Here is a 16,714-nt window from a genome sequence, read left to right on the forward strand (position 1 = left end):
GAACAACAAAAACAAAACACACAGAAGCCCCACGTGGCACCCCTAGAAGGACACTGCCTCACTGACCTCAGAACAGCATCTAAACATCATCAGTTACAAAGAAAGCAACAATTTCTAATTTATTTATATTTTATAAAAAGAAAAGAAACAAATCTGTTTATTCAAATCAGATTTTACAAAACAATTGTCTTTGTGTGGTACAGAGCAAAGTTTAAGAATAAATATTGAACACTTTGTATAAAAATTAGTAATATCAAAGGGAAATTGATGCAAATCGAACAAACAGGTAAAAACAATTTTAGCATCAAACACGCTGTGCAACAACGTCAAACTCTTAATGAGGCATGACAGCTCAAGCTGATACAGTTTTACCTGTAGAAGTAAAACCTGACAGCCCTGCATTGGAGCACCAAGATGGTTATTAAAAGAGGTTCTAGTTAAAGGTGTACAAACGTTAAGTTCGTGTTTAGAACCAGAAAGTTGTTTTTCTTTATTTTTCCTTTTTTTGTTTTTGTTTTTTTTGAAAGAAGTGCATTTATACTTTCCATTCACAAGCAGCCTCCTTTTTCACTGCAGCAAACAAAAATGCAAACTACAAACACCAAGGCCCTTTGAAGAAACCACCCAAACAAAATTTAAATTAGCCACAAAACAACACTTCAATGGTCAAAAGTGAGTTTCAAATAACAGCAAGTTACATTTAAGTAGTGTTTTAGATGTTACCTAGGCCACTATAGGAGTTTAAAATACTTACAATTTCAACTCTGCTTCTATGAGTGAAAACAAATCCTAATGCATAGTTACGCTAGAAGAATTGTAGTCTTAATAGAAGACTTGGGTTGTGTATAAATTTCAAGACCCTCTTTACCCTGAAGTGACTGGGGAGGCATTTCCAGTTGTGCCATTTTACTGTGCATATTATTGACTTCAATGGCCCGCAACAGGTCTGAGATCTGATGAAGAACCTTTCCTTCAAGTACTGAATACAACATTCTGTGTACATTCCCCCACCTGCACCTATACAGAGCCAGCAGGTTAGAGATCTAGGTTTGTCTTGTTCTCGTTAAAAAAGAAAATAACAATGCTTAAGTTGTAATCAGTTTGTTCAGGGAAAAACATGAGCTGTGTTTGTTTTTCTAGAGTACAACTGTTGCAGTCCAATTATTTTAATATTGATAAATGAGTTTGTGATCTGTACATACCTAACATTTTGTCCAGTTAGAATTACTATTTTCCTCTTGGAAAACCATTTGTGAAGGTACATTTTCACTTAAACCTAGTAGCTACTCAACATCCATCTGAAATAGCAGTTTCAGGAACAGTCAGCAATCTCACTGCTGCTTTTTTATCTCTGCTAGCCTATACAGTTAGCCACTCAAATCATTAAAACCACAGCACAGCTCACAGAAAAGCAGCAGTGATTTAAACAGTTACCACTTAAACCTGCCATGCCACATACAACTGCTCTAAAATGAAGGTAGCAGACGTTAAATACTTCACTGCTTCACACAACAGCAAGATACTTCAGATAGAGAAGGCCAGCTTTAGACATCTCAAAAAGCAAGGAGTGTTGCTTCTATAGGCAGTACATTACCAGCAGATCCCAAGTACCCTGCAAGCTCTTAGGTTGCTGTGCTGATAAACTTGACTCATTCAATCTTCCAGAAGTAGTTTTATGACACTACTTACACTACAGCTTGTTCCACTATTGAATCAGTTCACAAACAATATCTGACTGCCCTTTGCATTGCATAGCCTGTACCTGCTCCAGGGAGAGCTACCACAACCAAGTTACCTGTCCTGTAAGACTGTAAAGACACTATTAGGAAGTTATACAAGAAAAGACTGCAGACATCTTAAAACCATGTGGTTTTGTTTGTTTGTTTTTAAACAAGATTTAGATGGCACCACAATACAACTCAATGCCCAGAGTTTCAGCACTACCTAGATTTACAATGCACAGGTATTTAGTTCTTCCTGCATGTGATATTAACACTTAGCTCTATTCAAGAGACAGGGTTTTGGGGACATCATAAAGAATATTTTCTCTTCAGGAAAAGACTTGAGTGACTTCGATTTTGTGTACTGAGTTTCTGTGACTCTCCATCTCCCTCACCCTTCACCATTACATCAAACCTTTGTGCAGAAAACATTCTCCTTATTTAACAATTTAACAAACGCTAAACATGAAACTTTGCTCATTAAAAATCACTAACCGCTTCAAATTGGCTATAGATAACACTCTCAAGGAACACAGCTATGACTTTCACTTGCTTTTCACCTTTAGGACCATGAACAAGAGAAAGCAGAACCACTGTTAGAAGAAAACCAGTCTTAAACGTACCTAGTATATTATCTTATTAAGTATACAGCTTCAGTTTTCAGAAGACAGAGCTCTGCCATAGGCACTAGATTTTCATCCTTTCCAGTTCACTTCTGATCTGTAGGGAGCTCATTTGCTACTTAGAAGAACCAAGTTAAAGGGCACTTAGACACCATTTCCTTACTTCAGAGATGGAGGGGGCTTTGAGTAATAGACTGTAGCAGGTCTATACTTCCTGCACTTTGTCAGTGGTTCAGGTCCAGGCATATTGTACTTTCCATGAAGCATTCAAAAATACTGAATATATGTAACCAATTTACATTGCCTTGAACTGCTAAACTGAGTCACAAGTTCTACCTTCCTCTCGTTCTGAAAGGCCTACTTCATTTTCATGCAGTAGACTTTTTAAAAATCATATGCCACAGCCTTTTATGAGAAAAAACCCTTAGGACTTGCTAACAAATTCAAAATAATTAATATTTTCACCAACTGTTTCAAAGACTAGAGGTCCATTAGAGTTATTTAATGATCATATAATTCAGACTCTCATCCTGTGAAGAGTGTGAAAACAAAAAGAATATCAATAAAAGCAGGCTACAATGTAGAAAGTTGTGGTACACCAGGAGAGCTATTCCAATAACAGTTTCTGAACAAAACTCAGCACCATCCTCCCACTACCCTGCTTCATTTCCTATCCCACCCTCCCAACCCCACCCCAGCTATTCACATTTATGTGTATGTTGAATAAACAGCAAAAAAAAGTTGTTGCTCTGTTTTGGCTCAGTGGATCTTCAACGCAGACATTCAAGTATTAAGAAAATGCAGCTGAACAAGGATATGTGTTCTCATAGTACAGTTTACAGAGAAGCATAACATTAACTATTCTGCAGTATATTCTACTCCAGAGTCCCGAGGAAAGCTTTTTAACTTTGGGATCGGTAGCCTGCTTCCAGAGATAGTGAAGGTCATCCACATGTCCGTGAGATGTCATCATTCTGTTGTAAATGCAAGGATGATACGGAGCCTTTCCTTCCCCAGAAAAAAAGGCATGATCCTGTGGTACAATCCCCATTTTGTTGGCACAGAGGCCCATGAAGACGTCATCTATATAAAGACTGGTATTGAGAGTCAATGAAGCCTCATATACTTTAGCTGCTACATCACTCGATATTACATACGCAGCTCCTGCTGTGTAGTCAGGATAAGAGGGCCATTGGTACATTTCATATGGAACATAGTATTTGCTAGTCTTATCTCTTACGGGAGGGGATCCACGGTGGACACGGCCAATCCAGAGATCCTGAACGCCCATTCGTGCTAGACTTTGGAGATAAGCAACAAGATTTGGCATATGGATAAATATATCATCATCTGCAGACATAATAAACCTGGCATGAGGACAGTAGGCATTTACCCAGCTGAACTGTAGAAGAAGTTTAGTAGTAAGGTTGTGAAAAGTATCCAAGAAGTCTTGCTGAATCAAATCACGGTACTCCTGGTCTTCCAGATAAAGGTCTCTTTGCCGCAAATGATTTGTTGGTTGTCCCAAAGCAAAAAGAGTTTTAATGTTGGCATTAAGTTTAGAACGAACGTATTTCTCATTACCCCAAGTCTGTCGAATTGCATCTCTGCGATGACGGTTTTCAGGAGAAGACTTCACAAACAACAGGAGAAGGACATCCTGATGTTGACATTTCTCTCTGTGGTTCATCAAGTACTGGTAGCTTGCTGCTCTGTCCATGTTATCCCTACTGATGGACAGGCTTTCATTCACAAAGTTGTAGCTGTTTATGAGGTATCTGTATGAATAGGACTTCATATGGCTTACAAAGCTATTATCAAATGGTCCCCAGAAAATCATGACACACAGTATGAAGCAAGTGGCAAAGATCTGCAAGAACTGGCATTTTCTGACTCTTCTGGGACTAACAAACATTCTGATGCAGTTCTTGTAATTCTTATTCCTGTTCAGGATCAGAATTAATTTTGTCTCCCTTGTTTTGTTTATAAAGAGCGCTTGCAGTTTGCTCTGAGAGCACAGCGTCAGTCCTTCAGGATAAGTGTCCGCTGTAAGGCATGATGTCTTTCACTTGGTATCACAAACCCAGCTTCCTGCACGGTTTTCACAAGTCATCTCTCTCAAAAACCTTCTTGTACTGGAAGAGAGCAGGCAGCTCTGAAAGGCAAGACTTGCAGATGAGTTCTTCCCTTTGTGGCATCCTGAAGTGAACGCTACGGACTCAATTAGATCTTCTCAGGCACCGATTGCCTTCCTGACAAATCCTAAGGAGGGGAAGGAGAGAAGTGTTAGCGAGGTGCTGTTGTTTCATCAGGGAGCAAAGTAGGAACCTGAGGGAAGTTAGCCCGAAGCCTGAGGGACGTTAGTGAAGGAGAACCCCCAGGAACACCCTCTGCAGCTAACCAAGAGCTGACATTGGTTCCAATCCTTCAGGCTGGAAGGCACGCTGTGCACTGCCCGAGCTCTCGGGGTGTCTCTGGCAGCTTCTCTCAGAGCGAAGCCCGCCCAGATGCAGTAACGGCTCCCGGGTGCGGGTGGCCGTGCCACCAACGGCCAGAGCCGCGGGGCAGCACTCAGAGCCCTCAGCTCCCTCACGGCGGGTCCCGCAGGCAGCCCCTTCTCCCCTCACACTTTCCCTTTCGACCAGGCTCCTGGAGCCGATCGGGGCTGCCTTCCTTCCGCGGGGCTGCCTCGGCGCAGTCCCACCGCGCCCCTCGCGGCCGCCGAGGGAGGCAGGGCCGTATCCTCGACCCCGCGCGGCCTCCCCGAGGGCAAGGCAGGAAGGTGGCAGGCACAGCGCCGGCCCTGGGTGCCCACCTACCAGCCGGAGCTCTAGGGCAGGCTCCTGGCATGGGAAGCAGCACTCTCATTTCCACAGAAGGACTAAAAAGAGCCGCGCCCCAGTGACCCCCGACAGTCACCCTGTGGTTAACTTGGAGCCCGTGGTTTTTGGCCGACCGTGCTGGCAGGAGCGATCTGCTCCCCATCTCGGATTGAGAGCAGGTTAAGCAACAGGCTGCACCAGCCGGAGTGCGAGCCACTTGGCAAGGCACTTTGCAGCTGCACCTGCAGCACATACAGGGCTCTCGCAGGGTTTCCTCTCTGCCACCAGCTCGGGTTTGGGGCAGGAATCGAAAAGCAAAGCCTTCATTCCGTGCAAAACCCAACGTTCTCTTCCTGTACCCAGAGCTTAGTCTCTACACAACAGCCCAAAAGCAACAGCTACCTGCCCACCCTGTAAAAACACCACATGAGCTCTCAGCAGAGCCTGAAGTGCAGCACAAGCACACACCAAGGAGCAGCACCCCACTCGTTAAGCACTTAACTTAAAGCAAACAGCTTCCAAAGCAAAGAACAGGCTCTCCTGCTACTATATTAGAAGTTAAATGCAACACGAGCACTTGGAAAGATTATTTTACCTACTTGAGATCTTGCAACTAAACAGCATCAGGAGAAAGCAAGGAACGAGATGGCAATAGCAGAACTTGATGCACTTCTGTGCAGTGGTAATCAACACAGGGAGGAGAGCTGATGGCTCAGAATGGAGCCATGGATTGGTACATTGCAGATTGTAGTGCATAACAGAAAAGCTGTATGGGCAGTCTGCTCAGTAACAATCAGTCAGTCAGCACTCTTTACAGTATCGGTTTAAACCCATTGTATTTTTGGAAACATTATCTTAAACAATGCACCCTAGAGTTATAAACTCAGCAACTTTAGAACATTACTGCAAAGATTGTTGTTGTTTCAGATGAAGCATGGGGACGTAGACAAGAAGCAGGAGAGCTACATAAACCCAGGCATTTGACAGCACCTCTGGGGGGAAACAGGTCTAAAAAGATCTACTACTTTCTGAAAATGAAGATCAGTATTCATTCTCCCCTCTGTCCTGCCTGCTTGTTTGTGCTCCTCTTTACAAATCCACACACTGAAATTGGCCATTTAACACAGACGCTGCAGCATTGCCTCACCCAGTTAAGTTTACAAAAGGCACATCAGGTTGCTGACTTATGCAGAGCAGATGTCATGGAAATGGAAGGAGGGTTACACCGTAAAGCTTATGGCCACATGCTGTCATCGGCAGAGATGGGAGGGGGGGGAAAAAAGTGACAGTCTAACTGGTCAGGTTGCTTAGTGCCATCAGAATAGCTTAAAAGCAGCTGTCTGACTTCTCAATGAGTCAGCACAAGGCAAAGCACCTGCACTTATTTGGCAAGTTCCTGGAAACTTACCATAATGTTAATCACCAAGTACAGCTTTTATGGAGTGTACTTTGATAACGCTTTAGCAAAATTCTACAGTTGCTTGGTAAGGGGAAGCAACGAGCACAGAGCAATAGGATTAACTTGAGACTGGTAGTTAGACTGACCTATGCAACAGGTATCGCTACACCCAACAGCAATAAAAATATCCCCATAGAAATCCCTGTGCAAACAGCTTTAATGACGGAGCAGATGTGAGGAGACAAGGTGAGCATAGACCACCTCTCCTGCTCACTAGTTTCCTCTCAGAGAAGCTGGACAGAAAATTAGTTTCTCCATAAGGAAAAAATAAAGCAGGGAAAAAAACAAAACAAAAACCATCAAACCTTTAAAACAAAATAAACAAACAAACAAAAAAAAAACCCAAACCTGACTAAAGGGTTTTAAGCCTAGTCTCATTTGATTTAGTTCAAGGGAATTAAATCAGCATTTAGTAAAGAATTTCTTCAGAATCCTCCTCAGAGGAGACAAGAAAGTAAAGATACAGGCATCTCAGACATGAAACATTCACAGGAAGGATCCCAGAGGGAACAAACACTCTTACAATGAGTGTGCAGAGCAACCATAGGCGGTTGATTTAGGTCAGGCTGCATCTAGGAGCTAACTTCAGTTTACAACAGGGCTCGAGGGACTTGTTTTGCAGAACTAAGTACCACATCCATTGTTTCTAAAGCTTTCAGTTTTACCTAGGGCTACTTCCAGGCTTTACTGTTACTATGGAGAACCAGAAGCCCCTAGGACAGGCTTTTGGATTGAGCAGGACAGCCCTGTCATGTAAATTACTTCAGATCAGCTTGCTGGATAATCCTAGTTGACCATTGCAGAGGTGTTTCCTCCTGCTGGAATACTGCAGTCACTGGGACCTCAGCTGCAGCATCACTTCCCCAGCACTTTAGGAACGTGTCCAATAAAAGGTGGCAAAAGCCAGAGTGCTGCAGTTACGACTAGCACTGCCTACACTTGTTCCAACAGATTTATCAAGCCCAGTTTATTAGTGAGATGATGCTGAGAAGAGCATGCTCTCAGAATCTGTTTAGGCAGCAGCTACGAGGTTCAAAGAGCACAACGTTCAGCACATTTGAGCATTTTGATCGTTAGGCAGGATTTAAAACTTCAGAGACATTTCCTCTGAGTGATTTAAATTGTTACAGTCTGTATGAAATTGAAATCCTTATCTCCAGCAGCACTTAATGATACACCACTCGCATCAGAAGACCAAAGAAAATCTAGCCTCAAGTTAGCACATCAAATAAGCACATAACTTTGCATTCTGGTGGCTTATAAAGTTTTTTCCCCCTTCCTTTTAACTAAGGTGGTAAGAAGGTATGTGCCTAAATTAATAGAGTTGGTGCTTCTCACTTGGTACATAATGTTGTTACGTGTTCGTTGGCAGAGAAGCTCAAAGGACAGCAAAGCATTAGATGGCAGCTGAGTAACACATTTCAGTTTCTTCACGGTTGGAAGCAGAGCAGGTTGTAAATGCCAAGGATTGCTAGGAAACAGCAGAGGTTCAGTTCCTGCAGACCTTTTGCACTTGCCACACCAACTGGGTACAAAGGATAAGAACTGTTTCCTTCAAAGTGGAGCTGCAAGCTTCCCAGCTGCTACAGACAGATCTAGGTGGAGCCATCTGCCAGAAGCTAGATAGAAGTTTTAGAGGTTTACTCCTCTCCTCAAGCGGTTTTCAGCAGAAGTTTCCTAGAACAGCTACTTGTGCAGATAGCACCAGACGCATAAAGACCACTCCTTTCAAGCACCAGGCGACACCAGTGCAATTTTCAGTTGCTTTAACCTGCAAGTACCAACACAAAGTTCTATGCTTTTGTGCAGCAGACTGGGTTAAAAGAGATGGTCCTTTGTGTTGCTGGTGATTAAAGTTTCAGAGACTGGCAGTGACACAATGGAGGCTGCATGCCCTCATTTTCCAAGAAGGTTGATCCAGTACATCACTTCTATGAAGGCAAATCACTGTTCTGAGACATGGGCTGTACCTGCAAAGACTGTAGTGGTACCTATTCCACAACCCACCACATGTGTTTTGGCAGATGGCAGTGATGAGCTCTAATGCTACACTAAGCAGCTGCCTACATTCATGTAAACCCACTTTCGGCACCGTTATTTAATGATGTGGCAGATTGGTGCACATTCCTTTCGGCTCCTATGTACTAAGGCAAAAGAAAGCAGAAAACTGGCAGAGCACATTAGCTGCAGATGTTAACAGTGCTACCTCCATGCTGGTGCAGATGGCTGAGCTTAAATATCAAAAGAACTTGCACAGAACTGTGTTTATGCATCCCTGAACTGTACAGTAAACAAAAAACAACCAGATTACTTTAGATTCTCAAGTGTAGCATACAAGAACTTTAGATAAGTACCAATACACTGAGGATCAGAGCTGCTACTTCCAGTGCTTAATGGAGAAACCTCTTTTCAGTCCACAAGTAGGACAAAAGCATACACATACAGCCTGTTGTTTTCTTCACCAAGAAAAAAAAAAATAGTAGAAAGGAAAGAATAAAAAAAATACAGGAAATACATGAACTGCTACTTCACATGCTTAATAGCCACAAGTATTGTGCACACTCCAAGTGCCTTAACCTGAAGTGGAAGTCCAAGCCATGCTGTAAGCAGCCTGTTGCCATCACGCTGATTGCAACTGTTATGCGACAACTCTGTATGCAAAAACAAGCGCATCGCTTTTATGCTCAGAGAGTAAGGAGCTCAGATCTTTGTAGCAAAGTTCAGCAAGATACTGCTTTTCTTATATGCCCCTATCTTACATGATTCACTGACTGCAATTACAGCTAATTAAGCCCACCTAACGTTTCTTTATGAAGAATTAAATCACACTTCCACAACTTGTTCTCTGGATTTGGTCTGAATGCCTGTGCCCAATTACTCCATAATCATCTGTGGAGAAACCAGCTTTCAGAGCACAATTTTATTACTATCTATAAGTTCTCATAATTGCTGCATAGGTACCACATCAACAGAGACTTTAAACACTACACAAAGATAAGTGATGTCACAGTGTCAATGTAAATATTGCATTCCCATTGCTCCTGCTACAGACACCCACCACTGTCCACTGCACATCAAGTGATTTTCTTTTGCTCGCAGATCTTCTCAGTTTAAATATCTAAAGAAAGTACGATGAAAACACAGTATGGAGAGTTGTACTGATCAACCGTCTAACCCAGAATCGTTCAGCTCAGTATCTCATATAACCTCAGATTAACGAGGAATATTTAATTAGCAATGACTGCACTGATCTGAAATTCTCCCAGGCTGCAGGATTTTCTCACTTGCCTTTGCTGGCAGTCCACACAGCCAGTAATAAACCAAATCCAAAGCAGATGCTGGTCAAGCTTAGATCCCTTGTGAATTTTCAAGGGCCCATCTTCCACTTTGCTTCCAAACAAGAATAGTGAGACAGCTACACAGCTCCAGAAGAGTCACAGACAATCACAGTTACAGGGTGGAGGGAATAAGTGCTTATTTATTTAATAAATATATTAATTAAATAGTGTTAGGAAAAACAGAACTGTTATTTGTTCACCAAAGGAACGGCACAGAGAACAAAAGAACACTACACCCTCCATGCCTGTTTTACAGTAGATTAGAAAGTTTAAGAGCCACAACACAGCCCCACCTAAATCAATATTTAAAGCAGGTGGCAGAAAGGATGGCGTCTACTTATTTGTAACTGGATCTGGGATTGTTGTTTCCTGCTTATTTTCTTCACAGTACTTGTTCTGGTCTATAGGCTGTACTCAAAGGTTAAGCTTAACTATATGAAACAAACTTGCTCTTCCAACTGCCCAATTTAACCCTCAGTTTTAATAAGACTGAGATAACTGGACATCTTTCTGTGGGGCCTCACTTTAAGTATTATTGGCAGGCAAAATACTTAAAAATATAAAGGGGATTTGAAGATTTATGAAGGGCTCATTGAAGCAGAAGTCTAATGATATCATATCATGGCCATCTCTAAACCACACTAGAATTTACAGTAATAATTCTAGGTTTTAAATGTAACTTCAGAACAAGTATTCTTTCATCTGCTTTCCAGTCCATCCCCTCTTCCTCAAGCAACACCCTTCCCTGTGTTCCAATTCAGCTTCACACTCCAAATCCATCTTCATTTTCAGGGCCAAAATGCAAAGAACACTCATACTGTTAACACATGGGCACTAAGGCAGGAGCATTTGATTTGTAGGGTAGAGCCAGACAGAAATATTGGGTTTTGTTTGGTTTGTTTTTCCTTTTGGTTAGACCAATGATGATACACATCAAAGGAACATATCCAATACAGAAGAACATGTTGGGAATCTCCGTGCTTGTTTCAAGCAGGACAGAGAGGAACAAACATTTCAGATTTAATGATAAAACAGATAGAGAACCATCTCAATATGAAGGAGCTGCAGATTGACTGGAATAATAGTGGTTCAAAGCTTTGTTTAAGCCTGCCTGAAAGATGGGTGGGATGAATTCCATCATCTTCTCATACTCTTGTGGTATCCAAAGAGAATTTCAGCCTTACAGGCAGTGCTTTCTGCAATGCAACAAGGCCAGAAACTGAACAGTAGACACTCATCTGCTTTTTGTTGTGAAGTATGGGGAACAGAAAACACCATAAGTAGCCCCCCAAAAAAAGAATGAACCAACTCCCAGTCCCTCCATGCACACGTGAAAGAAATGTGAAAGCACAGTAAGCTGTAGCAACTGGAACCTAGGAGCAGCATCCAGCTGTTTCTAGCTTACAGCAGTTAAATACCCTCTGCAAGCTACAAAAGTCACTGGCCATAACAAATCCCAAAACAGAGGGCTACAGGGAATTCTTCCTTCATGCCCAGCCTCGGGATTCAAATCAGATAAGAAAAGTCAAACAAATGATCTGCAAAACACTCCTGACAAATTTAATAAGCAGTGAGACTTCCAAGACTACAGTCTTTCTAAGTTACAAGATGCTGGCAAGTTCCACATTCACATTTGACCAACAGTACACGTCTCTGATCAGGACAGACAGTAGTAGGTCATGCTATTTAATAATATCTAGAGACTGGGAAAATGATTATTTATATGCCTCATGCAAAACTAATGTAAGATCAAGAATGTAACTGAACTACACAAAATACTGGAATACACACAGCACCAGGTTAAGAACTGCCATGTGAAAGCACAGTGTCTCTAAGCAGCAAGAAGAAGAAACCGAAAGCCTCAGAAACAGACCACAACACAGGAACAAAAAACAGGAGCAGAAGCACACAAGACAGGTGTGAACTTAATGGAAAAAAAAAAACAACATAAAAAATGGTCATGCATTGAAGAAGTCTGATCACTCTAAAACCTTGAACTTTGAGAACGGGGCAATAGAAAGTCAATACCTGCAGTTACCACAGCACTTCACTCAGGGCTTAGAGACAGGCAAAGCTGGCACACTCAGAAAAGCTTAGTCACAACTTTGGCACTTTTGCTACCCCAATGGCTAACACACTATAAAGGTTTTCTACTAGAAGTGTGCAGAGCAAATATTTTATTGGGAAGTCAAGAAAGTTGCAAGGGAGAGCTGCAAAAGCACTTTGTCTCATCTTAACAATAGGACATACAGTGTTACATAGCCCAGCGTGTGTGGCAAGTGCAAAGTAAAAGCCTAGGCTTTCTTTAGTTAATCAATTCAAGTAGAAGAAAAATCCATCCATTTGTAGGTCACGAAAGAAGCACAGCAAGGGGAACCCCAAATATATGAGTAACAGTTAAAGGAAAAAGGAAAAAAGAAAAAGAAAAACAAGACAAGAAAAGCCATAGATTTCCTGCTCTGAGACAGAAGGCTGTTTTACCTCATTCAGCACAAACCACTTCTGGTCTTACCAGAAAAGCAAATGGAAGAACTTTAAAGTTGAAGGATACAACAGAAAAAAAATGAGCAGAGACTGATCACAGTAGCGATCTGAGGCAAATCAGGTAGTATTTAAACTATTCTCTTAAGAGAGAGATCTAGCTAAAATACCGTCCTTGGCCAGTATGCCCAACACACATCCCAATAAAAACAAATAATCCGTGTTGACAAAAGTTGTTCCAGAAGTTGGGAATCTGAACAAACTGACTGATTGCACCTGAAAGAGGAAAAGAGGAGAGCACACCTTAAGGGCACGGCAGCACTCCTGGCAGCTTTGACTGACCTCACAGTTCTTATTCAAGTTTAGAACTACATCCAGCACTATGTAGACGATGCCAGATAGTCAAGCGCAACCTCATGAAGCTGATTCAAAGCAAGCAAAACTTGTTCTGCACTATAAACCAAGAACTCTTGACAGTCTGCCTTAGCAAAACATAGACCAGTTTCTTCAAAAGTCATTCAAACTTTGTTGCTTTCCCTTGCAATAACTATTTTCTTTCAAGGCCATCTGTCCTCTGCCTGCTTAAGCAGTCCTGAGATCTTTTAGGTTTTCCAGGTTATCTGGGCACCTGGCAGCAGCATTTCAAACCCATAACTTTATATTGAGGGTCAAACTACACAACCACTCAAACAGCAGTTGAACTTCAGGGCTGGTAAAGGTTCATTCTAGAAAGGAGCAGTTTGAAAGTTAAAGGGTTACTTTATCCTTTTTCTGTATGTTGTGATCACTTCCCCATTGACTGTATGATTTAGATCAAGAGTAACCTTTCAGAGATCCTTCTGTAGCATACCCACTTCACCACCAAGAGAAAACGATCTATTTGTGAAACTTAAAGAAGGGAAGTCTCCCAAGTGTCCATGAGTACGATTTTAGATGTGAAGACTTAAGAACGCACAGGCTGGTGCTCCATAAACCTTCTGTCAGGATCTGAACCAGGCTTTCCTGAATGTTACTAAGATTACAGATACACAGTGTTTCCCAAACCAGTGGTAAATCCTACTATTACCTCTGGCCAGCCTTACAGAGGTGGATCACACTGCTTGACACCGGATTGTAAAGGTTAACTAATAACCACATAGCCTCACTCCAGACACTCAGTGTATTAGGAAGGCACCTTAATGTACTCTGCAAGCCATATGGAAGGACAAACTAGTGCAACACTAATCCATCACTGCCGCTTCCAAGGCCCAGCAGACCTACTGCAGCAACAACAGAACCAGTTTTCCCAGAAAAACACCCTCAGACCAGGCACTGTTAGTAACACCTTCAAATTAAAGGATTACCCAAGCAATTCTTCAGGCATAGACCCATAACCCAGGAGACAAGGCAATGCTTAGTATATTCTAGACTTCGTGATGCTGCAGGTGAAGGTGTTAACACTGAGTCAGGGAATACATAAGCCACCAGCACTTCAGGTAAGTGATGACCTGCAGGATTTCCCACATGCTGCTCCCCAGTCTGTAGGTGAGCTACCATCCCTAGGCTCAGTACTTGCTACTCCAGTTTGGCCAGATGTCAGGGACTGTCCCAGCTCCTGCTTTGCGTCTGTTTATGATCCCAGAGAAAGCAGCAAGTGATACAGTGTGTCTCACTTAATGGAAGAGAATGGTGAGCAGACACTGCTGTCAAGTTTCACAGCAGGGAAAAAAACCAAAACAAACAAAAAAACTGACACAAAACCTCACCAGAGAATGAGCTGACATTTGCATTGAGACTGTGATCTTCATATATCAGAAACTGGGCTTCCAGGAGTCGAGTTCTGTGCAGAACAACCGACCTTTAACCCTCAGAACACCACGCTGCTCTATGATCCACCTTCTGGATACACTGCTGGACTATTCCGCAGTTGTTACCAACTGCAATTTAATGTCTCCTGCTCTGTTCAACAAAGAAAGTTAGCGTTTGTATTGCCTTAAATACAACCATTTTCTCTTTTTCACCTCTCACTTCATTTATCTGTTTTCTAATCTCATCCTTCTCCCATTCCAACTGCTACTCACACTACTGCTAAGAAACCCTCAGTCACACACCTCAGCAGACACTAGTTGTGGATGCTCCAGCACAGAACAGCAACACATTCCAACTTCTCACAGCTTTGCATGGCCAGAATAGGATCTCAGGCTTCTATCATTGCCCTGCTCGTAATGCGGTTGATTGCGTTGGACTCGAGCCAGCCTCCCGTAGCTACAGAGACTCCAACATTCCCAGAAGAAACTAACACTGCGGATTATTCCCAACACACTCCGGTGTGTGGAGCCGCTGTGACCCACCCGTTTCATGCAGCCGCCCGGCTCTCCGGCCGTGCTCCCCGCAGCCAGACCGACCGCCCATCCCCAGCCCGGAGCCCCCGCGGTGCTCGGAGCTCCGGAGCCGCTCCCAGCCACGCGGCCGGCGAACAAAGGAGCCCAGCCTCCGCCCGAGCCCGCTGCACGGCCAGGAGCGCAGCCAAAAGTAAAGAGGCTCTTTGAGGTTCACAGGCTGGCAGAGCAAAATGCACTTTCTGAACGCTTTCACTATCTCTCCCTTACGCTCAAAGCATCTTCTCAAGGCGATTTCTTCTGTAGATTCCCCCCCAGAAGCGTGGGGAATGCCGCCACCGCCGCGTAGCTCCGGCACACACTGGGGCGCTGCCGGAGCCGGGCGGGCAGGGCTGCCCCAGCGCCCGCGGCCCCGTGTTGCAACGCGGAGCAGAGCGGAGGAACTCCCAGCCGGATCTACGAGTTTCATGTGTGGGAGCGGCTGGGAGGGAAAAAAGAAAATAGAAAAGCCACCGGAAAAAACAAACAAACAAACAACTTTTCCAGAATGAACTGGAGAAAAAAAGAAAGCGAGAGGGGCTCCTGGGACGAGATGGAGCTGCTCCGCTTTGAATGGGCCGCGCTCCCGCTCCGCTCGGGAGGCTGCGGGCGTCCCCCCGCGGCACAGGGGGAGCAGAAAGCCCTGCAGGACCACCAGCGCCTAACGAGCTTTCTGCTTTGTTTCAGTAATACAGCAGACAGCCACGCACTCATCACAGACTGAGGGAGAAAAACGCTACAACTCTACACATAAAACGATATTAGAAACGCGCTGAAGTTTGGGGTTTCAGCACGATGTAGACACAGCCCTTCTTTAAGGAGAAAGTAAGGCAATGGGGCACGGCCGAAACCTTTTAAACAAAGCAGCTGGAAAACTTGTTCGCCTGGAGTGTGGAACCGCAATTCCAGATCCGCGGAGAATCCCCCCGAGCAGCCCGGCTCCCGCAGCAGGCAGAAATCGTAAAGAGCGATAGGAAAACAGCACTTGGTCGCGAGTTTTAACTACCACACTCGTCGCCTTACAGATAGGCGAGACTTAAAAAAAAAAAACAAACCAGTACCAGCCAATAAGCCCAGAAACGAGGAAGGAAAGGAGCCCCGCCCGGATTTCGTTGTCTCACCACCAGAAATACAGCTGCCCTCTCTTCTTTCTTTCCTTGGGGAAGAGGAATCGCCCTGCCCGCTCTCGGGGCTGCCTCATTCACTCGCAGGATATGGGATCCAACGGGCTCCTCCTCTCCTCCCCCCGCAGCTCCCGCCCGGCGCCTCCCGTCGCTTATAAACACCGCGTGCCGAGGGATGCGGAGTTCGGTTCCTCTTCCTTCTTACGGACGGGGTGTGCCCGCTACGCGGTGTCCGGCAAAGGTATCCGAGTGCTAAAAAGCTTCTTCTGTCCTACGGGTTCCATTGGGAGTCACGATGCAAAGTTTAGCCTGCTGCGAGACCACGAGGCGCTGTGTAACCGCTCGCTGTTGGCCGGTTAGTTCGCAGGGTGCAAAGCAAGCGTTATTTATTGCTTTTGCTGGAACCCTCCACAGCTGGAATGGTTTTAGTTCCCTCCCCCCCCGCCCCACCTTTACCACGGCCGCTGGTAATTCATTTGCATCGTCCTAAGGAGGATGCCCTGCTCTAAACTCTTAGGTTTTAAGAAGCCAGAAGGTTCCTTTTCACTGAGGTGCTTCAGTCGGTCCCATATCTAAGGTGTTTGTGCTTACCCCAAGGAAGCTGCGTGGGAGGAACGTGCCTTCTGTAAAGCCCTTTGTAAAGGGGAAAAACTACCTTTAAAAAAGCTTGTTCGATGTAAATTGAGAAGCTGCGCTGTATGTTTTAGGAGTTAAGGTGAGGTTCCTCAATCAGCATAAATATTGCACACAAGCTCATTGTGTGTCTTCTATCCTCTGTTGTGACTGATT

General features: G+C 44.0%; 2 protein-coding genes across 27 annotated transcripts in view; one reads left to right on the top strand and one right to left on the bottom strand.

Moving 5' to 3' along the window:
- The window catches only part of MCF2L2 (MCF.2 cell line derived transforming sequence-like 2), a 128,934-nt gene that overhangs the window by 65,599 nt on the left and 46,621 nt on the right, over positions 1–16,714 (top strand). The gene's annotated exons all lie outside the window — the stretch shown is intronic.
- On the bottom strand, positions 107–16,261 carry B3GNT5 (UDP-GlcNAc:betaGal beta-1,3-N-acetylglucosaminyltransferase 5). 3 transcript variants are annotated; one of them, XM_015871556.3, is made up of 2 exons: positions 15,923–16,261; positions 107–4,606 (listed from the first exon to the last, which is right to left on the bottom strand). In XM_015871556.3, exon 2 carries the CDS (start codon positions 4,257–4,259, stop codon positions 3,135–3,137), a length of 1,125 nt encoding a protein of 374 aa, XP_015727042.1. In that variant the 5' UTR covers positions 4,260–4,606; positions 15,923–16,261; the 3' UTR covers positions 107–3,134. The 3 variants fall into 3 exon arrangements, with proteins under 3 accessions (XP_015727042.1, XP_015727046.1, XP_015727043.1); XM_015871560.3 differs by lacking the exon at positions 15,923–16,261 and adding an exon at positions 15,033–15,438; XM_015871557.3 differs by having other exon boundaries at positions 1,608–4,606; positions 15,863–16,000.

This window comes from Coturnix japonica, chromosome 12, assembly GCF_054131305.1.
Source record: "Coturnix japonica strain WE chromosome 12, WE-NBRP24, whole genome shotgun sequence".
In the NCBI taxonomy this organism is placed as follows: domain Eukaryota; kingdom Metazoa; phylum Chordata; class Aves; order Galliformes; family Phasianidae; genus Coturnix; species Coturnix japonica.

Coding starts and splice junctions, on each gene's coding strand:
- B3GNT5 (XM_015871556.3), bottom strand. CDS start 4,259: ATGTTTGTTAGTCCCAGAAGAGTCAGAAAATGCCAGTTCTTGCAGATC.